Consider the following 27544-nt stretch of genomic DNA (forward strand, 5'->3'; position numbering starts at 1 on the left):
CTCACTGAGCTTGTTTGATTTCTGAGTTAATAGTCAGAGAGAGTGTGTCATCCCATTTGCTTTGGCAGGTTCAGTCTCTGCAGTAAGGCAAGTCAAGTTTATTTATATAGTACAGTTCATACACAGAGTGATTCAATGTGCTTTACAGAAATAAACGACAAGTGAAAAGTACATTGGCAAAAAACGAAACAGGAAATAGTAGAAAATGAACTTTAGATTAAAATTACAGGAGACTGAGTTCAGATAAAACACTTTCAGTCGTCATATGCTTAGCTAAAAAGAAAAGTTTTTAGCTTGGACTTAAACATTGTCAGAGATGAGGCCTGTCTAACTTCATCAGGAAGACTATGCCAGATTTTAGGTGCATAAAACTGAAACGCTGCTTCTCCCTGTTTAGTCCTGACTCTGGGCACAAGCACAAGGCCTATCCCTGATGTTCTCAGAGTTCAAGATGGTTCATCAACATGTCAGAGATGTACTGTTGTGCTGAGCCATGAAGAGACTTATACTCAAGCAGCATTTTTTTAAAGCCCATTCTCTGAGTGACAGGAAGCCAATGCAGAGATCTGAGATCAGGAGTAATGTGGTTGTACTTCCTGGTTCTAGTCAGGACCAAAGCAGCAGCGTTCTGAATGCAGTGACACAGTGAATCGACTGGTCCATATTCACCTGCTGTGAGTGAAATGTAAATCTGAGGGTCATCTGCATAGTTATGGTAGGACACATTATTGCTGCGTATTAACTGGCCTAAAGGAACCATGTAAAGCTTGAACAAGAGGGGTCCCAAGATAGACCCCTGGGGGACCCCACATGTAAATGCCATTTGGTCTGAGACACAGTTACCAATTTCAATGACGTACATCCTGTCATGAAAATAGCACTTAAACCATTTCAGGGCAGTACCAGTGCCAGTGACACGATCACATGGTCCACTGTGTCAAAAGCAGCACTCAGATCCAACAGTACTAAGACAGAGACTCTGCCAGCGTCTGTGTTCAGACGAATGTCATTTGTCACCAGATTCGCTGTATATATATGTTGATGTAGGGATATGAGCTGTTGTGGCAAAACAATCGTTGTAGGATGAGCAATAAAGAGAGTGCAGACTGATTGTCTTTTATGAATATATTTGTTGCAAGAAAGGAGCAAACATAATTGAACACAATTGATCAGAGTCTTCCCATGTTGTTCCCCAGTTGCTCAGCCCCTACTAGGCTGAGGCCGCTACTTATACAGATATGCAAAGTAAATGCAAATAATCATTCGCTTAATCAGATAATTAAGTCTGTACTTCCCTATTGTTCTACAAAGTGATTCCTAATAAGGCTATATTCTAAAACTCTATATTCTCATTCGACAGTTAACCCTTCATCCTGGGCGTGCTCTGTTGTACTTGTCCCTTCCCCACACCTTGTGTCCTAAGGAACCTTTCTCCCAGATACTCTTCACCAACATCCTTGAGAACACTGTGTCCCTTAGTGTCAAACTATACTAGGTAAGGAAGAACATAAACATCAGACATGATTATGAAAAACACAAGTGTTAATGAACTCTGTGAATCAACCTGTAAATGAAAACCTGTGAAACCTGAAAACCCAAACCTGAATACAGAATACAGTAAGAAACAATAAAAATCATAATTAGTAAGAATGATCAATCATTAAAATTCATTTTTCCATTACAGAGCTGTATGTGCAGAGGCTGTTTGGGTCTTTAATCATGAAGGTTTCTGCTGCTGATGACTTTATATTGGACTGGGAACAGGACTTGAAACAGCTGGGATCCAGTATGAGGCTGAGGGCAAAGGTCATGAGCAGGCATTTTCTCACTGACTGTCCCAGTTTGGCTCATCTTGATTCTTTGGCCAATCCCTTAAAACCATGGGATTATACTGGGATATGAAAGGATGGTGAGACGCTGTCATGGAGAAAGGAGTTTAAATTCCATCAGCATCATTTTGGATCATTGGAACTGTTTTTGTTAAATGTTGATTTGACCTGTGTGTGTGTGTGTGTGTGTGTGTGTGTGCGTGTGTGTGTGCGTGCGTGCGTGTGTGTGTGTGTCCTCAGTGAACTGTATCAGTCTCTGCAGTAGTTTCCAGCTGCAGCAGTCAGTTCAGTTTCTGTTCAGTCTGACTGAGGGAGGTTTTTGTACGACCATTTTTCACTGTGTGAACACAACCTGACTGTTGATGTTGTGATAACTCTGACAGTAATAAACTGCTGCATCTTCAGCCTGGACTCCACTGATGGTCAGAGTGAAGTCGATTCCATTTCCTGCTCCACTTCCACTGAATCTGGATGAGATTCCTGACTGTCTGTTTGATGTTAGGTAGATCAGAAGTTTCGAAGCTTCTCCAGGTTTCTGTTGGTACCAGGAGAGGTGGTACTGTGGTCCAGAGTACTGTGCTACTTTTGGACTGGCCTTACAGTCAATAGTGACAGTTTGACCAGGCTGCAGGGATTTGGCTGCTGGCTGAGTCAAAACCACATTTTGTCCAACAGACTCTGAGGAGAGAGAAGAAACACTGGACATAAGAAGTTGAGGTGAAACTCAGCGACACTGCAAATGATTTTCACATGACAGAAAAGAGATTTTCCTCACCCTGAGTGAAGCAGAGGAGAGTCCAGATGAGGACGGAGATCAGAGTCATGTTTTTGATGAGGAGGATTTCTGTGGCTTCTGTTGTCATGAAGGACAGCTGTCAGTCATCCAGTGTTCAACTCTCAGGACTATAAACTGTCCCAGAGCACTGGAGCATGGTGCTGCTGATGCAAAGTGGCTCTCTATGGAAATGTTCTGACTGAGTCCAACAGGGACTTGGATCACTCTGATCAGGCTGATTATTAATGGACCAATCACTTTATCACAGTATTGATTAGAAATGTGTCATATTGATGTTTGTGTGGATTTGTTTTGTGAATTTTTTTCAGAAATGTTTGTTTCAAATGTTTTGAATGATTTAACGTCTAAAACGTTTAGTTTGAATTTGAGACGTTAAAAATCTACTAAATATTCAACAGATGAATTAATTTGGGTGTTTTCTGGAGCTCAGTTTTAGTTCATGTTTATAACAGCAGCTGTGTTTTACAGACTGTTTTTGTTGACTTTGTTTCAGACTCAGAGAGCCGAGTCTCTGCACTGAGAGGTTTTTGTACGACGCCTCAGTCACTTTGTGTCACTGTGGTTGACGTTCGGTGGAGGAACCAGACTGGATGTTGGAAGTAAGTTCGACTTTTTGATGCATTTCATTAATTCATTAACTATATTTTGCTTTTAGTGCAAGTTCTTCTCTAGAATCTGAAATATGTGATTTGGCGTCTTCATCAATAATTTTTGGTCCAAACTTTTCACAGTGAACAAAAAAGATAAAACAGCAAAGACACATTTATATTTGAAATGAAAAAGTTGAATTTACACGGAAATATTTTGCCAATAATCCATTTTTAGAGCAGAAAAACACGATGACTTGTAGTTGTTGTAGTTCAGTCGGACAGTCAGAGCCGTGTCTCTGCACTGAGAGGTTTTTGTACGACGCCTCAGTCACTTTGTGTCACTGTGGTGGACTTTTGGTGGAGGAACCAGACTGGAGTTTGGAAGTAAGTTTCTGATCAAATATTAAATATTGGAGCTTAAGTTAAGGTTTTCATTTCTGTGTCTGAACATTTGTAGCAGATAAATTTCCAGTGGGCTGATTGAAATCACTGGAAAATCTGAATTTTAAAATATTTTCATCCCCTTTTATTTTGAAAACCAAAGATATTTACTGAACTTTCCATTTTCTGGTTAAGATGTAAAATCTGAAAAACACCAATAGTCCTTTAAATGTTTTTCCAAGTTTGGTCTTTAATTGTCTGTTTTGAAGTGTTCTGACTTTGAGCTAAAACACTGATAACTGAGATGAAAATATCTGACTATTTCAAATGTCTTTAAATCTCAGTGGGAATGAATTTTGACATTTTTCTGAGGCTGTTTGTTTTTTATAAAATCAGATTTTTGGATTCTGATTATTTGTGTCTGATCACGTCTATAAAAGTTTCTGATAATCGTTTGCACTTTTTATAATTTGACAGTTAAAATATCACGTCTCTGAACCAAACCATCAAAACTGTAAACGGATTTAAACTGTAGTTTGTTCTTTCCATTAAAGAGTTGAAATGAAAAATCAGAGACATGCAGCTGTTGAATAGTAGAATCAGTCTGTTTGCAGTGTGGCCTGATATATTTCAGGTCATATGAGGACTGTCTCTGTGCTGATGTGCATGAGAGGTTTGTTAAAGGGAAGTGAAACAATGTGTGAGTCAGTGACTGGTGGAGCAGAAAAACCATCTGACACAAAGTCCTTAAAGGAGAAAATCCACTCTGACACAGGAAAGGTGTCCAGGTGTGTGCTGTTTGATTGACAGCTGTGTGGTACCTGTGCTCTAAGCCGATCGGTGTCTCCTAGGTGATGCCCGTCCCACCCTGACGGTGCTGGGCCCCTCCAGCCAGGAGCTGCAGCAGGGGAAGGCCACGCTCATGTGCCTGGCCAACAAGGGCTTCCCCTCAGACTGGAGTCTGGCCTGGAAGGTGGACGGCAGAAGCAGCAGCGGGGAGGAGAGCAGGAGCCCCGGGGTGCTGGGGAACGACGGCCGCTACAGCTGGAGCAGCACCCTGAGGCTCCCTGCAGACCAGTGGGGGAAGGTGGGCTCTGTGACCTGTGAAGCCACCCAAAGCTCCCAGAGTCCAGTCACAGAGACACTGAGGAGAGACCAGTGTTCCCAGTTCTGACCTGACTCACTGGGACTCTGATTCTGGTTTTACTCTGATTCTGGTTTTACTCTGAAAATCTCTTTCTATGTTTTTCTTCCTTCCAGATATGTTTGCTAGTTTTCTCTAACGGTGATTGTGTCAAAGTTTCCAGACTAATAAAGATCAGATCATCAAATCAGTTGTTTCCCTGTGTGTTATTTATTGATTAGGTTATTTTAACATTAACACACAGTTCTACAATTATACTGACAGTGTTTACAGATATAAATTGTGATCTGTAGTAAAGAAAGAAAACGACTGCTGTATGTGGTATGTGTGGATAGAATCATCACTTTGTCAAGTTATTTAAAGATATAAAAATCAGAATACAGAATGGATGTTTGTGTATTGATTCAACATCACAATAGTGTGAGATAAAGATTTTATGCTGTATTCAAAGTTATGGGATGTATTATAGTATGTCCAGTGACAGATGGACTGATGTAGTTTCAGGTTTTTCTAACTGTTTTATTTATTAGTAGAGTCCAAATGAATTCAAACATTTGCACTTTGACCTTTTATTTTCAACACATTCATTCTTTGTCCTCATCAACACTTTAACAGTGTGTATTACCACATGAGAATAATGAAGTGATTTTGTTGTTTCATTTACTTTGTCTATTTAAAAAGTTTATTTCTTCACTAATTTCCCCAAGAAAAGAATCTGCAGAACCTCTGACAGAACGTAGAGATTGGAAATATAAAGTTAAATATCATCAGCATATAGAGACACAGATCAGTGAGAAACTCCTTTCAAATAAAGACATTTTTACATGTGAGCAGAGTCTGAAAGACCTGAAAACAGACACTATGATGGTCTTCTCTAACCCAGGTCAAAACCCGCCTTGGTTAGTGTTGTTTCACACCCACGAGTCCATGAACGCGCAACTACATCGACGTGGCATGGCTGAGAGTTATGTGACTCAGCCAGCCAATCGCCTTTGTTGTAGCTGGAATCACAAGCTGTTTCCGGTTCTCCCTTCAATAGCGTGAGGGGAAAGCTACGGGAGAACTGCAACAGGTATGTACACAAACAAACAAACAAACAAACAAACAAGTAAACAAACAAAGGCTTATTTTCTCTTTGGTTCAGTGTTAAATTCACTGTAAACTTAAACCTGCTATTCTATGCTCTTAGCAACCAACTACCGCCGCTGTAGGAGCCGTTCGGTGCCTGTTTATCAACTGGAATTGGTGAGTCTGTTTGTGTCATTGGTGTTAGCATGTTGCTACTAGCATCAGTGTTAGCATGTTGCTACTAGCATCAGTGAGTTTCTATTGACACCAATAATCTCTAGGAATTATTCTGTTGTGTTTTGATGACTTTAATACCAACCCAGCACTTTGCTCTTCATTGTTATTGCTTGGTTTAAACATGTCATGGTACTGAGGGACTGTGATGCTGTGGAGAGCCGTGTTACTGGTTCATACTGGATACGGGTCAGACACACTCCTGTTTGGGGTTAAACAAACCTGATGGCGAGCTACAAGCAGCCTGGAGTTCTCCAGTTTGACCCCGTCCTCCTGTGGGTCTGGTAGGAGGCTGTTTCAGCCCTGGTCCCCTCACTAACTCACTCACAGCCACACATTTCCACTGAAGCTGCTCCTCGGCCTTGGACAAGTCACATCCCATGGACAGTTTGCAGGCACTGAAGGGCACATGGTCTGCACTGTTCTGTGTGGTGCATGTGTGTAGTGTGTACGAGTTGTTACTGACCAGGTCCCGTTTGTGGTGCGGACTCATCGTCTGTCTGGGTACAAGGTCCTGTGCAATTGTGAATGTTGTTACTGTATAATTTCTGTAATTATGTTGGTCAACTTATTGCTTTGTTGTGAACTGGGACCTAAATAGTGAAGTGTATTTCCAACTGCTTCATCTACCCTGAAACCAGATCAAACCCAAATCTGCAGATTGTATATAGCCTGGGGTTTATATTGTTATATGTTGGTGTTGTTGTTTTGTCAGTCTCACCCTCAGTATAAGGTCCCATCACTAATCAATTTCCTCTTTGTGTCATCATTTACTTGACCACATCTCCCTGAGCCGAATTAAGTCTTCTGGTATCCCTAGCCTGCCATAAGCAAGTGCTAGCATTCGTTAATAGGTTAATCATCTAATCTGGTGGTTATCCCACAAATATGCTACACTTCCTTTTCAAAATAAAAGCCCTGAGTCTCTAATCCAGATATCCGAACACAGAAGCAACATCACAAGAAAAATTACAAACATAAGTTTTTCTTTGCTGTTGGTTTGAAAGGAAACACGTCACTCTGTTGGACATCAAACCATAGAAATAAATATATGAACAATAAAAAACATGTAGACAGTCTGTAGTTCAGTCATGGCTGAAATGTTTCATGTATTTATGAGATAATTTTCTGTTGACTGATTGTCTTTAATATAATGTAGTTAAATAATAAATAAGTCACTTGCTGACTGTAGTGTCCTCCAGTTCTTTGTCTGTTGTTTTAGTTTCAGTGCAGCTGTGGAGTCAGATCAGTTCCTCTGCAGCTGAGGGAGGTTTTTGTACGACGTTGTTTCACTGTGTGAGCGGCCAGCTGCTTCCCTGCTGACAGTAATAAACTCCTGCATCTTCAGCCTGAACTCTACTGATGGTCAGAGTGAAGTCAGTCCCAGATCCACTTCCACTGAAACGATCAGAAACTCCAGAGTGACGGCTTGTAGCTGCATAAATCAGGAGTTTAGGAGCTTCTCCAGGTTTCTGAAGGTACCAGTGGAGTGAGCTGCTAACACTTGAACTGGCTTTACATCTGATGTTGACAGTCTGTCCTGGAACAACAGACTGAGATCCAGGAGACTGAGTCAGGGTGATTTGTCCTGATGAACCTGGAAAACATGAAAAAGAGGAGAAGGCTTATTAAGACCAGTCCAGCTTGGAGAAAAACGACCATCATCCAAACAGAAGAGGATCATTTCTTTAACATGGACAATAAATGGAAGAAGCTCAGTGCTGCTCGTGTCAGCGTTTCTCCATCAGAGCAGAACATCATGGTGGTGAACCTGGCTGCATCCTGAAGCAAAGTTTTCAGAAGAGAGTCTCACCCTGAACCAGGAGCCCCAGGGTGGCCAGCAGTAGAGTCAGAGACATCATCATCATCATCATGGTGCTGCCGGCGTGTGGGTGGCTCTGAAAGGCCTGGACGGCCACTGATCAACACTGGCCTCTTAACGTCTGGAGCACAGAGGCAGGACACATATGCAAACACACAGAGTCAGTCAGCTGCAGCTGCCCTCACCATGGCAGCCTGCTTCCTCCTCACTGCTGCATATTCACATGTACAGGATCAAACAGTCTGGCAGTTCAGTTTCTGTTCAGTCTGACTGAGGGAGGTTTTTGTACGACCATTTTTCACTGTGTGAACACACCCTGACTGCTGATGTTGTGATAACTCTGACAGTAATAAACTGCTGCATCTTCAACCTGGACTCCACTGATGGTCAAAGTGAAGTCGATTCCATTTCCTTCTCCACTTCCACTGAATCTGGATGAGATTCCTGACCATCTGTTTGATGTTAGGTAGATCAGAAGTTTAGGAGCTTCTCCAGGTTTCTGTTGGTACCACGTGAGGTAGTACTGTGGTCCAGAGTACTGATGTACTGGCCTTACAGTCAATAGTGACAGTTTGTCCAGGCTGCAGGGATTTGGCTGCTGGCTGAGTCAAAACCACATTTTGTCCAACAGACTCTGAGGAGAGAGAAGAAACACTGGACTCTGATTCTGGTTTTACTCTGAAAATCTCTTTCTATTTTTTTTCTTCCTTCCAGATATGTTTGCTAGTTTTCTGTAACGGTGATTGTGTCAAAGTTTCCAGACTAATAAAGATCAGATCATCAAATCAGTTCTGTTTCCCTGTGTGTTATTTTATTGATTAGGTTATTTAAACCTAAAATGGAGTAGCCGAACATCCGGGTAAGCGAATCACTTTTGTCTTGCAGGCGTGTCGTGTTGTGTGTGTTGTGTGGTTCGTCTGCAGACTGGCGGCAGACTAGCTGTGGTTTGGCACACCTGGGAACCGGCTAGACTTTGAACGGTTCACTGGCTGCTGCATTCCGTTGCTGGTCGGGTACCTTTCTGTTTTGACCGGTGTTTGTTGCTATTTCCTGACTTAGCTAGCTAGTTAGCTTGCTAACATGGCCTCTCCCTCTCTCTCTCTTTCTTGCTCGGTGTGCCACATGTTTAGTTATTCCTCTGCCTCCTTTAGCGATAATGATACCTGTATTAAGTGTAAGGTTCTGTTAGCCTTGGAGGCGAGGATCACTGATTTGGAAGCGCGGCTCCGCACCTTCGAACAAAAGCCAGCTAGCCTAGCCCCGTTAGCTGGTGTGGAGCCACCGAGCTCAGGGTCTGTTAGCGGTCCAAGGGCAGCTCCGGAGCAGCCCGGAGAATTAGCCTGGGTGACGGTCCGACGGAAACATACTCCTAAGCAGAAGCCCACGGCTCATCACCTGCCTGTTCACGTTTCTAATAGATTTTCCCCGCTCAGCGACACACCCGCTGAGAAATCGACTCTGATAATTGGCGATTCCATAGTCAGGAACGTGAAGCTAGAGACACCAGCGACCATAGTCAAATGTATTCCTGGGGCCAGAGCGACATCGAGTCAAATCTGAAGCTGCTGGCTAAGGCTAATCGTAAATATGGGAAAATTGTTATTCACGTCGGCAGCAATGACACCCGATTACGCCAATCGGAGGTCACTAAAATTAATGTTGAGTCGGTGTGTAACTTTGCTAAATTAATGTCGGACTCTGTAGTTTTCTCTGGACCACTCCCCAATCTGACCAGCGATGACATGTTTAGCCGCATGTCGTCGTTCCGTCGCTGGCTGTCTAGGTGGTGTCCAGCAAACGATGTGAGCTTCATAGACAATTGGGCCACTTTCTGGGGAAAACCCGGTCTGATAGCGAGAGATGGCATCCATCCCACTTTGAATGGTGCAGCTCTCATCTCTAGGAATTTGGCCGAGTTTCTTAGCCGACCTAAAGCCTGACAATCCAGGGTGGGGACCGGGATGCAGAGACTCAGTCTAAAACGCTTCTCTGCAGTTTCCTTAGAGCCGCCGCCCCCTTCAAACCACATAGAGACTGTGTCTGCCCCTCGAACATATAAATCAAATAAATCAGAAGTTAACAGAAGAGGAGTTATTCATAAAAACTTAATAAAAATTAAGACCACTCCTCTTATTGAACAGAAAAACAGAACTGTCAAATGTGGATTATTAAATATTAGGTCCCTTTCTTCTAAATCTCTGTTAGTAAATGATTTGATAACTGATCACCAAATTGACCTACTTTATCTTACTGAAACCTGGTTACAGCAGGATGAATATGTCAGTCTGAATGAATCAACCCCCCTCAGTCATAAAAATTATCATGTTCCTCGAAGCACAGGTCGAGGTGGAGGAGTAGCTGCAATCTTCCACTCAAACTTATTATTAAACTTTCATCCTCAGAACAGTTATAACTCATTTGAGAGCCTCACTCTTAGTCTCTCACATACAAACTGGAAAACACAAAAACCAGTTCTACTTGTTATTGTGTACCGTCCACCTGTTCCTTACTCAGAGTTTTTAACTGAATTCCCTGACTTCCTGTCTGATTTAGTCCTTTGATCAGATAAAGTCATTATAGTGGGAGATTTTAACATTCATGTAGATATTGAAAATAACAGCCTCAGCATTGCATTTAATTCTATATTAGATTCAATTGGTTTAATTCAAAACGTTAATAAACCCACCCACTGTTTTAATCACACCCTTGATCTTGTTCTGACCTATGGCATCGAAATTGAACATCTAATAGTTTTTCCCCCAAATCCTGTTTTGTCAGATCATTCTTTAATAACTTTCGAATTTAAAATGATGGATCATGCAGCGTCTGGAAGAAAATTCCACTACAGCAGATGTTTATCCGACAACGCTGTTAATAAATTTAAGAAAATGATTCCATCTTTATTTGCATCTATGCCAAGTATAAACATAGTGGAGGGCAGCTGCCTTAATCCTACTCCCTACCAAATTGATCATGTTGTTGACAGCGCTGTAACCTCACTGCGTGAAACGCTTGATTCTGTAGCCCCTCTGAAAAAGAAGTTAGTGATTCAGAGAAGACTAGCCCCATGGTATAATTTACATGTTCGTACCTTAAAGCAGGCATCACGAAGGCTGGAAAGGAAGTGGCGTTCCACAAACTTAGAGGAAATTTTTCTAGCCTGGAAAAACAGTCTACTAACATATAAAAAAGCTCTCCGTAAAGCCAGAACTGCATACTATTCATCATTAATAGAGGAAAATAAGAACAATCCCAGGTTTCTTTTCAGCACTGTAGCCAGGCTGACAAAAAGTCACAGCTCCGTTGAGCCCAGTGTTCCCTTAGCTCTCAGCAGTGATGAATTTATGAGTTTCTTTACAAATAAAATCACAACTATTAGAGATAAAATTCAGCAGATGCTTCCTATACCTGCAATAAATGAATCTTTTACTACAGTAGCTCTTGAATCATCTGTAGGACCTCAGTTATGTTTAGACTGCTTCTCTCCTATAGATCTCTCTGAATTTACATCAGTAGTTGCTTCATCGAAATCATCAACGTGTCTCTTGGACCCCATCCCGACTAGACTGCTTAAAGGCACCCTGCCATTAATGAACTCATCTTTATTGGACTTGGTAAATTTATCTCTAGTATCAGGCTACGTACCACAGGCCTTTAAGACTGCAGTAATCAAACCTTTACTCAAAAAGCCTAGTCTTGATCCAGGAGTCTTGGCTAATTATAGACCAATATCCAACCTGCCATTTATTTCTAAAATCCTAGAAAAAGCTGTTGCTAAGCAGCTATCAGACCACTTACACAGGAATGAACTATTTGAAGATTTCCAATCAGGATTTAGAGCACATCATAGTACAGAAACAGCACTGTTGAAAGTTACCAACGATCTTCTCTTAGCCTCAGATAATGGACTTGTTTCGATACTTGTCCTCCTAGACCTTAGTGCAGCATTCGACACCATTGACCACAACATCTTATTACAGAGACTGGAGCATGTGATTGGTATCAGAGGAACAGCGTTAAAGTGGTTCCAATCCTATTTATCGGACAGATTCCAGTTTGTTCATGTCCATGATGAACCTTCCACACGAACAAAAGTTAGTTATGGAGTTCCACAAGGTTCTGTGCTAGGACCGATTCTGTTCACCCTGTACATGCTTCCTTTAGGATATATCATTAGGAAGCACTCTATTAATTACCACTGCTATGCGGATGACACTCAGTTATATCTGTCTATTAAACCTGTTAACACAAACCAGTTAAACCAGACTTCAAGCCTGTCTAACTGACATAAAGGCTTGGATGACCAGTAACTTTTTACTTTTAAACTCGGAGAAAACAGAAGTCATTATATTTGGGCCTAAAAATCTCAGAAATAACTTTTCTAAAATTATAGCTACTCTAGATGGCATAGCCCTGGCCTCCAGCACTACTGTAAAAAACCTTGGAGTTATTTTTGACCAGGACATGTCCTTTAACTCACACATAAAACAAATTTCTAGAACTGCCTTCTTTCACCTGCACAACATTGCCAAAATTGGGAACATCCTGTCTCAAAATGATGCAGAAAAACTAGTCCATGCATTTGTTTCCTCAAGGCTAGATTACTGTAACTCATTACTATCTGGATGTCCTAATATCTTAATAAAAAGCCTCCAATTAATCCAGAATGCCGCAGCCAGAGTCCTGACGGGAACTAGCAAGAGAGATCATATTTCTCCTATATTGGCTTCTCTTCATTGGCTCCCTGTAAAATATAGAATAGAATTTAAAATCCTTCTTCTCACATACAAATCCCTTCATAATCAAGCTCCTTCATACCTTAAAGACCTCATAGTACCATATTATCCCAATAGACCACTTCGCTCTCAGAGTGCAGGCCTACTTGTGGTTCCCAGAGTTCTCAAAAGCAGAATGGGAGGCAGAGCCTTTAGCTATCAAGCTCCTCTCCTGTGGAACCAGCTCTCAGCCTGGGTTCAGGAGGCAGACACTCTCTGTACTTTTAAGGCTAGACTTAAAACCTTCCTCTTTGACAAAGCATATAGTTAGGGCTGGCTTCAGGCAACCCTGAACCATCCCTTAGTTAGTTATGCTGCTATAGGCCTAGACTGCCCGAGGACCATCGGTGCACTGAGCTCCCCTACCCTAACCCCCCCCCTTCTCTCCCACCTCATGTATATTCCACCATTGAATGTTACTAACCTTGTGCTCTCTGTCTCCCCTAGTTTGTGCTCTCTCCCTCCCTCTCTCTCTCTCTCTCTCTCTCTGTACCTTCTGCAGGTGTCCCTGGTCCTGGAGCTGTTTATCGCTGATGTGCAGTTACTGGCCCCACCAACTTGCAGTGTCTATTTGTTGTTTATTGTTGCTGTTCTTTTCTCTCTGCTCTATCCACTCACCCCAACCGGTCGAGGCAGATGGCCGCCCAAACTGAGCCCGGTTCTGCTGGAGGTTTTTTTTTCTTCCGTTAAAGGGAGTTTTTTCCTCTCCACTGTCGCCAAGTGCTTGCTCATAAGGGAATTGTTGGGTTTTTAGTTTTAGTTTTTGTAAAGTGCCTTGAGATGATTTGTATTGTGATTTGGCGCAATACAAATAAATTGAAAATTGAAATTGAATTGAATTGAAGAAGCTCAGTGCTGCTCGTGTCAGCGTTTCTCCATCAGAGCAGAACATCATTGTTGTGAACCTGGCTGCATCCTGAAGCAAAGTTTTCAGAAGAGAGTCTCACCCTGAACATGGAGCCTCAGGGTGGCCAGCAGTAGAGTCAGAGACATCTTCATCATCATCATGGTGCTGCCGGCGTGTGGGTGGCTCTGAAAGGCCTGGACGGTCACTGATCAACACTGGCCTCTTAACGTCTGGAGCACAGAGGCAGGACACATATGCAAACACACAGAGTCAGTCAGCTGCAGCTGCCCTCACCATGGCAGCCTGCTTCCTCCTCACTGCTGCATATTCACATGTACAGGATCAAACAGTCTGGCAGTGAACTCGTCCACTTCTTTGTAGATTGATGTGAAAACAGCTGTGACGTGTTTGTGTGTTTGTAAAGTGGAGATTTCACCAAGTGAATCTGAGACATGAGTTTGCCAAAGTGAAATGATGCTTTGACTCTGAAGCCAGTGTGGATCATTTGTCCCAAAATGCTCAGAGGAATGGAAATTTGAACATCCACAGCTCAGTGACAACTGGGAAAGTCCATGTGCTGAGGATGATCATGTGATGGGACTGAAAGCTGCACACAGAACTTTTAGTCTCACTGAGCTTGTTTGATTTCTGAGTTAATAGAGAGAGTGTGTCATCCCATTTGCTTTGGCAGGTTCAGTCTCTGCAGTAAGGCAAGTCAAGTTTATTTATATAGTACAGTTCATACACAGAGTGATTCAAAGTGCTTTACAGAAATAAAAGACAAGTGAAAAGTACATTGGCAAAAAACGAAACAGGAAATATTAGAAAATGAACTTCAGATTAAAATTACAGGAGACTGAGTTCAGATAAAACACTTTCAGTCGTCATATACTGAGCTAAAAAGAAAAGTTTTTAGCTTGGACTTAAACATTGTCAGAGATGAGGCCTGTCTAACTTCATCAGGAAGACTATGCCAGATTTTAGGTGCATAAAACTGAAACGCTGCTTCTCCCTGTTTAGTCCTGACTCTGGGCACGAGCAGAAGGCCTGTCCCTGATGTTCTCAGAGTTCAAGATGGTTCATCAACATGTCAGAGATGTACTGTTGTGCTGAGCCATGAAGAGACTTATACTCAAGCAGCATTTTTTTAAAGCCAATTCTCTGAGTGACAGGAAGCCAATGCAGAGATCTGAGATCAGGAGTAATGTGGTTGTACTTCCTGGTTCTAATCAGGACCAGAGCAGCAGCGTTCTGAATGCAGTGAATCGACTGGTCCATATTCACCTGCTGTGAGTGAAATGTAAATCTGAGTGTCATCTGCATAGTTATGGTAGGGCACATTATTGCTGTGTATTAACTGGCCTAAAGGAACCACGTAAAGATAGAACAACAGGGGTCCCAAGATAGACCCCTGGGGGACCCCACATGTAAACGCTATCTGGTTTGAGAGTCAGTTACCAATTTCAATGAAGTACTTCCTGTCATCAAGATAGGACTTAGACCATTTTAAGGGCAGTACCAGTGCCAGTGACACGATCACATGGTCCACTGTGTCAAAAGCAGCACTCAGATCCAACAGTACTAAGACAGAGACTCTGCCAGCGTCTGTGTTCAGACGAATGTCATTTGTCACCAGATTCGCTGTATATATATGTTGATGTAGGGATATGAGCTGTTGTGGCAAAACAATCGTTGTAGGATGAGCAATAAAGAGAGTGCAGACCGACTGTCTTTTATGAATATATTTCTTGCAAGAAAGGAGCAAACATAATTGAACACAATTGATCAGAGTCTTCCCATGTTGTTCCCCAGTTGCTCAGCCCCTACTAGGCTGAGGCCGCTACTTATACAGATATGCAAAGTAAATGCAAATAATCATTCGCTTAATCAGATAATTAAGTCTGTACTTCCCTATTGTTCTACAAAGTGATTCCTAATAAGGCTGTATTCTAAAACTCTATATTCTCATTCGACAGTTAACCCTTCATCCTGGGCGTGCTCTGTTGTACGTGTCCCTTCCCCACACCTTGTGTCCTAAGGAACCTTTCTCCCAGATACTCTTCACCAACATCCTTGAGAACACTGTGTCCCTTAGTGTCAGACTATACTAGGTCAGGAAGAACATAAACATCAGACATGATTATGAAAAACACAAGTGTTAATGAACTCTGTGAATCAACCTGTAAATGAAAACCTGTGAAACCTGAAAACCCAAACCTGAATGCAGAATACAGTAAGAAACAATAAAAATCATAATTAGTAAGAATGATCAATCATTAAAATTCATTTTTCCATTACAGAGCTGTATGTGCAGAGGCTGTTTGGGTCTTTAATCATGAAGGTTTCTGCTGCTGATGACTTTATATTGGACTGGGAACAGAACTTGAAACAGCTGGGATCCAGTATGAGGCTGAGGGCAAAGGTCATCAGCAGGCATTTTCTCACTGACTGTCCCAGTTTGGCTCATCTTGATTCTTTGGCCAATCCCTTAAAACCATGGGATTATACTGGGATATGAAAGGATGGTGAGACGCTGTCATGGAGGAAGGAGTTTAAATTCCATCAGCATCATTTTGGATCATTGGACCTGTTTTTGTTAAATGTTGATTTGAACTGTGTGTGTGTGTGTGTGTGTGTGTGTGTGTGTGTGTGTGTGCGTGTGTGTGTGTGTGTGTCCTCAGTGAACTGTATCAGTCTCTGCAGTAGTTTCCAGCTGCAGCAGTCAGTTCAGTTTCTGTTCAGTCTGACTGAGGGAGGTTTTTGTACGACCATTTTTCACTGTGTGAGCACAGCCTTACTGTTGATGTAGTGATAACTCTGACAGTAATAAACTGCTGCATCTTCAGCCTGGACTCCACTGATGGTCAGATTGAAGTCGATTCCATTTCCTGCTCCACTTCCACTGAATCTGGATGAGATTCCTGACTGTCTTTCTGATGTTTTGTAGACCAGAAGGTTAGGAGCTTCTCCAGGTTTCTGTTGGTACCAGGAGAAGAAGTACTGTGGTCCAGAGTACTGTGATCCAGTGAAGTGAGCTACTTTTGGACTGGTCTTACAGTCAATAGTGACAGTTTGACCAGGCTGCAGGGATTTGGCTGTTGGCTGAGTCACAACCACATTTTGTCCAACAGACTCTGAGGAGAGAGCAGAAACACTGGACATGAGAAGCTGAGGTGAAACTCAGCGACACTGCAAATGATTTTCACATGACAGAAAAGAGATTTTCCTCACCCTGAGTGAAGCAGAGGAGAGTCCAGATAAGGACGGAGATCAGAGTCATGTTTTTGATGAGGAGGATTTCTGTGGCTTCTGTTGTCATGAAGGACAGCTGTCAGTCATCCAGTGTTCAACTCTCAGGACTATAAACTGTCCCAGAGCACTGGAGCATGGTGCTTCTGATGCAAAGTGGCTCTCTATGGAAATGTTCTGACTGAGTCCAACAGGGACTTGGATCACTCTGATCAGGCTGATTATTAATGGATCAATCACTTTATCACAGTATTGATTAGGAATGTGTTGATTTGTGGATTTTTTAAATAAATAACTGTTTTAAATCTTAAAAATCTACTAAATATTCAACAAATGAATTAATTTGGGTGTTTTCCTGAGCTCAGTTTTAGTTCATGTTTATAACAGCAGCTGTGTTTTACAAATCACAGGATGTGTTTGAACAGAACACAATCTACAGTTAAACATTTGGTTTGACTGGAATTTAAATTTCAGCTGTTTCTAAACCTTCAATTTGACAAAAGTATTATGTCTAAAAAATGTTCTGAAAAGTTTTTAATTTTCAGTCTAAGTACTGGGGAAAGAATATTTCATAAATTTACAAGATCTTACTCAAATATTTAAATTGTCCCAAGTCGTCCTGTGTGTCCAATGAGAATCATTCAACATGATTATATTTATACAGGAGTCTGAATGTTTGAGGGGGTTTAAAACATAATTCTATATCTAATGTTCACGTTGAATGAACAAATCTCACATTTATGATTCAGGTCTTTTGTGTTTCAGAGGAGAATTTTGTACATCATGGAAATGTAAACCTCACATGTCTGATAACAGATGATGAGTTTCTTTAAACCTCAGTAGTTTACAGGTTGAACTTTAACACATCAGAGAAACTAAGTGACTCGTTACCTGTTTATCTGTAGTACTGAAACCTGCCTGTTGCCATGGTTCAGTAGTGATGTCTGTCTGTTCCCATGGTTACTGAGCTCAGAGAGGGAAATGAAACACTGAAGACCAGTTTCATCCAAACTCCCAGTTTCTCTACAATTTGTTCTCTCCTCCTCAAGTGGGCCCCACCCTGACAGTGTTGGGCCCCTTCAGTGAAGAGCTGCAACAGGGGAAGGCCACGCTCATGTGCCTGGCCAACAAGGCCAACAAAGATTAGAGTTTCCATATAATAAAAATAATCTTCATCAAATCAGTTCTTTTATTTTTCATTAATATAAAAAACTTATTTTTTCAATTTAACAATAATCAAAAATATTTTCAGAATTTGAAATAAATAGTTCATCATCAGCATAGAAAGATATAAAACTGGAAATATGGACACTCTGCTTCTTTTGAAGAGTTCAGGCACAAAGACAAATTTTAACAAATCAAAACATTTGATAAATTAAAGTGTTAGTACATGTCAGCATATTGTCCATAAAGCATCTTTGCTTTGAAACATAAATGACATGTGGAGAAGAGAACCTCTCCCAGGAATGAAATATGACATATATACTAATTTTACAGCGTGAAGTAAACGATATAATGATATGTAGTAATATGAGTATTTCAGTGTAAAATAGTGAGACATGAAGCAAATATCTAAAGTTTTAGTGTTCATATGTTGTTGTACTGTGGATTAAAGTTATCAGAGAATTGAAACATAAGTAGTTTTAGATTGATGTCCAGCTCAATGTTTCTCATCCTGTTGATATAAAAGTCTTAATGGGCTAAAAACTGTATCTGGTGTTAAAATGTAAAAAGTGAATTTTAGTTAATCACATTATTTTGAGTGAAAACTCAGATGTTTTACATTTTCAGTGCAGCTGTGGAGTCAGATCAGTTCCTCTGCAGCTGAGGGAGGTTTTTGTATGACGTTGTTTCACTGTGTGAACGGTCTGCTGCTACTCTGCTGACAGTAATAAACTCCTGCATCTTCAGCCTGAACTCTACTGATGGTCAGAGTGAAGTCAGTCCCAGATCCACTTCCACTGAAACGATCAGAAACTCCAGACTCACGGGTTTTAGCGTATCTAATTAGGAGTTCAGGAGCTTCTCCAGGTTTCTGAAGGTACCAGTGGAGGTTGTTACTAACACCTGAACTGGCTTTACATCTGATGTTGACAGTCTGTCCTGGAACAACAGACTGAGATCCAGGAGACTGAGCCAGGGTGATTTGTCCTGATGAACCTGGAAAACATGAAAAAGAGGAGAAGGCTTATTGAGACCAGTCCAGCTTGGAGAAAGACGATCATCATCCAAACAGAAGAGGATCATGTATTTAACATGGACAATAGATGGAAGAAGCTCAGTGCTGCTCGTGTCCGCGTTTCTCCATCAGAGCAGAACATCATTGTGGTGAACCTGGCTGCATCCTGAAGCAAAGTTTTCAGAAGAGAGTCTCACCCTGAACCAGGAGCCCCAGGGTGGCCAGCAGTAGAGTCAGGGACATCATCATCATCATCATGGTGCTGCCGGCGTGTGGGTGGCTCTGAAAGGCCTGGACTGCCACTGATCAACACTGGCCTCTTAACGTCTGGAGCACAGAGGCAGGACACATATGCAAACACACAGAGTCAGTCAGCTGCAGCTGCCCTCACCATGGCAGCCTGCTTCCTCCTCACTGCTGCATATTCACATGTACAGGATCAAACAGTCTGGCAGTGAACTCGTCCACTTCTTTGTAGATTGATGTGAAAACAGCTGTGACATGTTTGTGTGTTTGTAAAGTGGAGATTTCACCAAGTGAAGCTGAGACATGAGTTTGCCAAAGTGAAATGATGCTTTGACTCTGAAGCCAGTGTGGATCATTTGTCCCAAAATGCTCAGAGGAATGGAAATTTGAACATCCACAGCTCAGTGACAACTGGGAAAGTCCATGTGTTGAGGATGATCATGTGATGGGACTGAAAGCTGCACACAGAACTTTTAGTCTCACTGAGCTTGTTTGATTTCTGAGTTAATAGCCAGAGTGATTGTGTCATCCCATTTGCTTTGGCAGGTTCAGTCTCTGCAGTATGGCAAGTCAAGTTTATTTATATAGTACAGTTCATACACAGAGTGATTCAAAGTGCTTTACAGAAATGAAAGACAAATTAATAGTACATAGGCAAAAGAAAAAACAGGAAATAGTAGAAAATGAACTTTAAATTAAAATTACAGGAGACTGAGTTCAGATAAAACACTTTCAGTCGTCATATGCTGAGCTAAAATGAAAAGTTTTTAGCCTGGACTTAAACATTGTCAGAGATGAGGCCTGTCTAACATCATCAGGAAGACTATGCCAGATTTTAGGTGCATAAAACTGAAATGCTGCTTCTCCCTGTTTAGTCCTGACTCTGGGCACTATCACAAGACCTAAGAACTTAGATGGTCTCAAGAGTCCGAGATGGCACCAACATGTCAGAGATGTACTGTGGTGCTGAGCCATGAAGAGACTTATACACAAGCAGCACTTTTTTAAAGTCCATTCTCTGAGTGACAGGAAGCCAATGCAGAGATCTGAGATTAGGAGTAATGTGTTTGTACTTCCTGGTTCTAATCAGGACCAGAGCAGCAGCGTTCTGAATGCAGTGACACAGTGAATCGACTGGTCCATATTCATCTGCTGTGAGTGAATTGTAAATCTGAGTGTCATCTGCATAGTTATGGTAAGACACATTATTGCTGCGTATTAACTGACCTAAAGGAAACATGTAAAGCTTGAACAAGAGGGGTCCCAAGATAGACTCCTGGGCAACCCCACATGTAAATGCCATTTGTTCTGAGACGCAGTTACCTATTTCAATGAAATACTTCCTGTCTTCAAGATATGACTTACAGTGGGTACGGAAAGTATTCAGACCCCTTTAAATTTTTCACTCTTTGTGTCATTGCAGCCATTTGCCAAAATCAAAAAAGTTCATTTTATTTCTCATTAATGTACACTCAGCACCCCATCTTGACAGAAAAAACTAGAAATGTAGAAATTTTTGCAAATTTATTAAAAAAGAAAAACTGAAATATCACATGGTCATAAGTATTCAGACCCTTTGCAGTGACACTCATATGTAACTCACATGCTGTCCATTTCTTCTGATCCTCCTTGAGATGGTTCTGCTCCTTCACTGGAGTCCAGCTGTGTTTAATTAAACTGATTGGACTTGATTAGGAAAGGTGTTACACCCCTGTAAACAGGGGGGAAAGAACCACGAGAGCCATATGTCGTATTTTTCTTTTGCAGTCTTTTTTTTTAATTCTTCTCATCCGGGAACAGCACACTCTTTTTTTCGAAGTCGGGCCGAGCCCTGACCAATCGATCCCAGAGCAGAATACAGACTCAGGCTTAGCAAAAGATTACCAACACACAAGATTATCTTTCCCTTGAATGAAACAAACAAATATTAATACAATATCAAAGATAACAAAAGGGTTTACAGTTCTTAAAGTATTCGACATGTTTTAACCAACTTTTAACTGCATATCAAATGTTTTAAAGGCTTGCATGAACTAATATGAATTAATATTTATTGCATTTTTCCCATTTGTTTAACCCATCCATCCATCCATTTTCTACCGCTTAGCCGGGGCCGGTTCGCGGGGGCAGTAGCTGAATCAGGGATACCCAGACTTCCTTCTCCCTGGACCCTTCCTCCAGCTCTTCCGGGGGGACACCGAGGCGTTCCCAGGCCAGCCGGGAGACATAGTCCCTCCAGCGTGTCCTGGGTCTTCCCCGGGGCCTCCTCCCGGTGGGACATGCCCGGAACACCTCCCCAGAAAGGCGCCCAGGAGGCATCCAAAACAGATGCCCGAGCCACCTCAACTGACTCCTCTCGATGTGGAGGAGCAGCGGCTCTACTCCGAGCTCCTCCCGGGTGACCGAGCTCCTCACCCTATCTCTAAGGGAGCGCTCGGCCACCCTGCGGAGGAAGCTCATTTCAGCCGCTTGTATCCGCGATCTCGTTCTTTCGGTCATGACCCAAAGCTCATGACCATAGGTGCGAGTAGGAACGTAGATTGACCGGTAAATCGAGAGCTTCGCCTTCCGGCTCAGCTCCTTCTTCACCACAACGGACCGGTACACCGACCGCATTACTGCTGCCGATGCCCCGATCCGTCTGTCAATCTCACGCTCCGTCCTTCCCTCACTCGTGAACAAGACCCCGAGATACTTAAACTCCTCCACTTGAGGCAGGATCTCTCCCCTGGCCTGGAGATGGAGTGGATTGTTTAACCCATTTCCCTTTTACATGAAATCATACTGACTAAATCATGTTAAGGAGTATTGAGGAGTCGTATAATGCTATTTTAGCCTATCACAAAGGCACACACCTGTCTATATAAGACCTTACAGCTCACAGTGCATGTCAGAGCAAATGAGAATCATGAGTTCGAAGGAACCGCCCAAGGAGCTCAGAGACAGAATTGTGGCAAGGCACAGATCTGGCCAAGGTTACAAAAGAATTTCTGCAGCACTCAAGGTTCCTAAGAGCACAGTGGCCTCCATAATCCTCAAATGGAAAAAGTTTAGGATGACCAGAACTCTTCCTAGACCTGGCCGTCCAGCCAAACTGAGCAATCGTGGGAGAAGAGCCTTGGTGAGAGAGGTAAAGAAGAACCCAAAGATCACTGTGGCTGAGCTCTAGAGATGCAGTAGGGAGATGGGAGAAAGTTCCACAGAGTCAACTATCACTGCAGCCCTCCACCAGTTGGGGCTTTATGGCAGAGTGGCCCGACGGAAGCCTCTCCTCAGTGCAAGACACATGAAAGCCCACATAGAGTTTGCCAAAAAACACATGAAGGACTCCCAGACTATGAGAAATAAGATTCTCTGGTCTGATGAGACCAAGATTGAACTTTTTGGCGTTAATTCTAAGCGGTATGTGTGGAGAAAACCAGGCACTGCTCATCACCTGCCCAATACAATCCCTACAGTGAAACATGGTGGTGGGAGCATCATGTTGTGGGGGTGTTTTTCAGCTGCAGGGACAGGACGACTGGTTGCAATTGAAGGAAAGATGAATGCGGCCAAGTACAGAGATATCCTGGAAGAAAACCTCTTCCAGAGTGCTCAGGACCTCAGACTGGGCCGAAGGTTCACCTTTCAACAGGACAATGACCCTAAGCACACAGCTAAAATAACAAAGGAGTGGCTTCGGAACAACTCTGTGACCGTTCTTGACTGGCCCAGCCAGAGCCCTGACCTAAACCCAATTGAGCATCTCTGGAGAGACCTGAAAATGGCTGTCCACCAACGTTCACCATCCAACCTGACAGAACTGGAGAGGATCTGCAAGGAAGAATGGCAGAGGATCCCCAAATCCAGGTGTGAAAAACTTGTTGCATCATTCTCAAGAAGACTCATGGCTGTACTAGCTCAAAAGGGTGCTTCTACTCAATACTGAGCACAGGGTCTGAATACTTATGACCATGTGATATTTCAGTTTTTCTTTTTTAATAAATTTACAAAAATTTCTACATTTCTGTTTTTTTCTGTCAAGATGGGGTGCTGAGTGTACATTAATGAGAAATAAAATGAACTTTTTTGATTTTGGCAAACGGCTGCAATGACACAAAGAGTGAAAAATTTAAAGGGGTCTGAATACTTTCCGTACCCACTGTAAACCATTTCAGGAAAGTAGCGGAGATGCCTATCCAGTCCTCTAACCTTTGTAACAGGATCACATGGTCCACTGTGTCAAAAGCAGCACTCAGATCCAACAGTACTAAGACAGAGACTCTGCCAGCGTCGTTTTTCAGACGAATGTCATTTGTCACCAGATTCACTGTAAATATATGTTGATGTAGGGATATGAGCTGTATGTGCAGAGGCTGTTTGGGTCTCTGATCATGAAGGTTTCTGCTGCCTATGACTTTATATTGGACTGGGAACAGGATTTAAAACAGCTGGGATCCAGTATGAGGCTGAAGATCATGAGCAGGCATTTTCTCTGTCCCAGTTTGGCTCATCTTGATTCTTTGGCCAATCCCTTAAAACCATGGGATTATACTGGGATATGAAAGGATGGTGAGACGCTGTCATGGAGAAAGGAGTTTAAATTCCATCAACATCATTTTGGATCATTGGACCTGTTTTTGTTAAATGTTGATTTGAACTGTGTGTGTGTGTGTGTGTGTGTGTGTGTGTCCTCAGTGAACTGTATCAGTCTCTGCAGTAGTTTCCAGCTGCAGCAGTCAGTTCAGTTTCTGTTCAGTCTGACTGAGGGAGGTTTTTGTACGACCATTTTTCACTGTGTGAACACCCACTGACTGTTGATGCTGTGATAACTCTGACAGTAATAAACTGCTGCATCTTCAGCCTGGACTCCACTGATGGTCAGAGTGAAGTCGATTCCATTTCCTGCTCCACTTCCAATGAATCTGGATGAGATTCCTGACCATCTGTTTGATGTTCTGTAGATCAGAAGTTTAGGAGCTTCTCCAGGTTTCTGTTGGTACCAGGAGAGGTGGTACTGTGATCCAGTGTAGTGAGCTACTTTCGGACTGGCCTTACAGTCAATAGTGACAGTTTGACCAGGCTGCAGGGATTTGGCTGCTGGCTGAGTCAAAACCACATTTTGTCCAACAGACTCTGAGGAGAGAGAAGAAACACTGGACATGAGAAGCTGAGGTGAAACTCAGCGACACTGCAAATGATTTTCACATGACAGAAAAGAGATTTTCCTCACCCTGAGTGAAGCAGAGGAGAGTCCAGATGAGGACGGAGATCAGAGTCATGTTTTTGATGAGGAGGATTTCTGTGGCTTCTGTTGTCATGAAGGACAGCTGTCAGTCATCCAGTGTTCAACTCTCAGGACTATAAACTGTCCCAGAGCACTGGAGCATGGTGCTGCTGATGCAAAGTGGCTCTCTATGGAAATGTTCTGACTGAGTCCAACAGGGACTTGGATCACTCTGATCAGGCTGATTATTAATGGACCAATCACTTTATCACAGTATTGATTAGAAATGTGTCATATTGATGTTTATGTGGATTTGTTTTGTGAATTTTTTTCAATAATGTTTGTTTCAAATGTTTTGAATGATTTAACGTCTAAAACGTTTAGTTTGAATTTGATACATTAAAAATCTACTAAATATTCAACAGATGAATTAATTTGGGTGTTTTCTGGAGCTCAGTTTTAGTTCATGTTTATAACAGCAGCTGTGTTTTACAGACTGTTTTTGTTGACTGTTTGTTTCAGACTCAGAGAGCCGTGTCTCTGCACTGAGAGGTTTTTGTACGACGCCTCAGTCACTTTGTGTCACTGTGGTTGACGTTCGGTGGAGGAACCAGACTGGAGTTTGGAAGTAAGTTCAACTTTTTGATGCATTTCATTAATTCATTAACTATATTTTGCTTTTAGTGCAAGTTCTTCTCTAGAATCTGAAATATGTGATTTGGCGTCTTCATCAATAATTTTTGGTCCAAACTTTTGACACTGAACAAAAAAGATAAAACAGCAAAGACACATTTATATTTGAAATGAAAAAGTTGAATTTACACAGAAATATTTTGCCAATAATCCATTTTTAGAGCAGAAAAACACGATGACTTGTAGTTGTTGTAGTTCAGTCGGACAGTCAAAGCCGTGTCTCTGCACTGAGAGGTTTTTGTACGACGCCTCAGTCACTTTGTGTCACTGTGGAGGACTTTTGGTGGAGGAACCAGACTGGATGTTGGAAGTAAGTTTCTGATCAAATATTAAATATTGGAGCTTAAGTTAAGGTTTTCATTTCTGTGTCTGAACATTTGTAGCAGATAAATTTCCAGTGGGCTGATTCAAATCACTGGAAAATCTGAATTTTAAAATATTTTCATCCCCTTTTATTTTGAAAACCAAAGAGATTTACTGAACTTTCCATTTTCTAGTTCAGATGTAAAATCTGAAAAACACCAATTGTCCTTTAAATGTTTTTCCAAGTTTGGTCTTTAATTGTCTGTTTTGAAGTGTTCTGACTTGGAGCTAAAACACTGATAACTGAGATGAAAATATCTGACTATTTCAAATGTCTTTAAATCTCAGTGGGAATGAATTTTGACATTTTTCTGAGGCTGTTTGTTTTTTATAAAATCTGATTTTTGGACGCTGATTATTTGTGTCTGATCACGTCTCTAAAAGTTTCTGATAATCGTTTGCACTTTTTATAATTTGACAGTTAAAATATCACGTCTTTGAACCAAACCATCAAAACTGTAAACGGATTTAAACTGTAGTTTGTTCTTTCCATTAAAGAGTTGAAATGAAAAATCAGAGACATGCAGCAGTTGAATAGTAGAATCAGTCTGTTTGCGGTGTGGCCTGATATATTTCAGGTCATATGAGGACGGTCTCTGTGCTGATGTGCATGAGAGGTTTGTTAAAGGGAAGTGAGACAATGTGTGAGTCAGTGACTGGTGGAGCAGAAAAACCATCTGACACAAAGTCCTTAAAGGAGAAAATCCACTCTGACACAGGAAAGGTGTCCAGGTGTGTGCTGTTTGATTGACAGCTGTGTGGTACCTGTGCTCTAAGCCGATCGGTGTCTCCTAGGTGATGCCCGTCCCACCCTGACGGTGCTGGGCCCCTCCAGCCAGGAGCTGCAGCAGGGGAAGGCCACGCTCATGTGCCTGGCCAACAAGGGCTTCCCCTCAGACTGGAGTCTGACCTGGAAGGTGGACGGCAGAAGCAGCAGCGGGGAGGAGAGCAGGAGCCCCGGGGTGCTGGGGGAGGACGGCCGCTACAGCTGGAGCAGCACCCTGAGGCTCCCTGCAGACCAGTGGGGGAAGGTGGGCTCTGTGACCTGTGAGGCCACCCAGGGCTCCCAGAGTCCAGTCACAGAGACACTGAGGAGAGACCAGTGTTCCCAGTCCTGACCTGACTCTCTGGGACTCTGATTCTGGTTTTACTCTGAAAATCTCTTTCTATGTTTTTTCTTCCTTCCAGAAATGTTTGCTAGTTTTCTCTAACGGTGATTGTGTCAAAGTTTCCAGACTAATAAAGATCAGATCATCAAATCAGTTCTGTTTCCCTGTGTGTTATTTATTGATTAGGTTATTTTAACATTAACACACAGTTCTACAATTACACTGACAGTGTTTACAGATAAAAATTGTGATCTGTAGTAAAGAAAAGAAAACGACTGCTGTATGTGGTATGTGTGGATAGAATCATTACTTTGTCAAGTTATTTAAAGATATAAAAATCAGAATACAGAATGGATGTTTGTGTATTGATTCAACATCACAATAGTGTGTGATAAAGATTTTATGCTGTAAATCTTCAAAGTTATGGGATGTATTATAGTATGTCCAGTGACAGATGGACTGATGTAGTTTCAGGTTTTTCTAAGTGTTTTATTTATTAGTAGAGTCCAAATGAATTCAAACATTTGCACTTTGACCTTTTATTTTCAACACATTCATTCTTTGTCCTCATCAACACTTTAACACTGTGTATTACCACATGAGAATAATGAAGTGATTTTGTTGTTTCATTTACTTTGTCTATTTAAAAAGTTTATTTCTTCACTAATTTCCCCAAGAAAAGAATCTGCAGAACCTCTGACAGAACGTAGAGATTGGAAATATAAAGTTAAATATCATCAGCATATAGAGACACAGATCAGTGAGAAACTCCTTTCAAATAAAGACATTTTTACATGTGAGCAGAGTCTGAAAGAGCTGACAACAGACACTATGATGGTCTTCTCTAACCCAGGTCCAAACCCGCCTTGGTTAGTGTTGTTTCACACCCATAAGTCCTTGAACGCACCACTATATCGACGTGGCATGGCTTGGAGTCATGTGACTCGGCCAGCCAATCGTGTTCGTTGCAGCTGGAACCACAAGCTGTTTCCGGTTCTCCCTTCAATAGCGTG

The 27544-nt window shown here is 42.0% G+C and overlaps 6 gene segments (V, D, J or C); 2 read left to right on the forward strand and 4 right to left on the reverse strand.

Annotated features, from left to right (window-relative positions):
- Positions 1-1481: 1481 nt before the first annotated feature.
- On the reverse strand, positions 1482-2670 carry LOC113126344 (Ig kappa chain V region 3381-like). The segment is given in 3 exon segments: positions 1482-1491; positions 2177-2507; positions 2605-2670. Coding segments are annotated over 3 exon segments (390 nt in total).
- Positions 2671-3568: 898 nt separating this feature from the next.
- On the forward strand, positions 3569-26684 carry LOC113126691 (Ig kappa-b4 chain C region-like; the record flags this gene model as incomplete). The annotated part of the segment is given in 3 exon segments: positions 3569-3599; positions 4448-4813; positions 26567-26684. Coding segments are annotated over 2 exon segments (354 nt in total), but the record flags the coding sequence as incomplete, so codon positions are not given.
- On the reverse strand, positions 5621-7907 carry LOC113126662 (immunoglobulin kappa variable 6D-21-like). The segment is given in 2 exon segments: positions 5621-7639; positions 7856-7907. Coding segments are annotated over 2 exon segments (360 nt in total).
- Positions 18588-19166, reverse strand: LOC113126345 (immunoglobulin kappa variable 6D-21-like). The segment is given in 2 exon segments: positions 18588-18895; positions 19112-19166. Coding segments are annotated over 2 exon segments (363 nt in total).
- Positions 23932-24438, reverse strand: LOC113126650 (Ig kappa chain V region 3381-like). The segment is given in 2 exon segments: positions 23932-24275; positions 24373-24438. Coding segments are annotated over 2 exon segments (393 nt in total).
- Positions 24941-26684, forward strand: LOC113126686 (Ig kappa-b4 chain C region-like). The segment is given in 2 exon segments: positions 24941-24994; positions 26218-26684. A coding segment is annotated over 1 exon segment (252 nt).
- Positions 26685-27544: the final 860 nt, after the last annotated feature.

Source organism: Mastacembelus armatus, chromosome 11, assembly GCF_900324485.2.
Source record: "Mastacembelus armatus chromosome 11, fMasArm1.2, whole genome shotgun sequence".
Taxonomy (NCBI): Eukaryota; Metazoa; Chordata; class Actinopteri; order Synbranchiformes; family Mastacembelidae; genus Mastacembelus; species Mastacembelus armatus.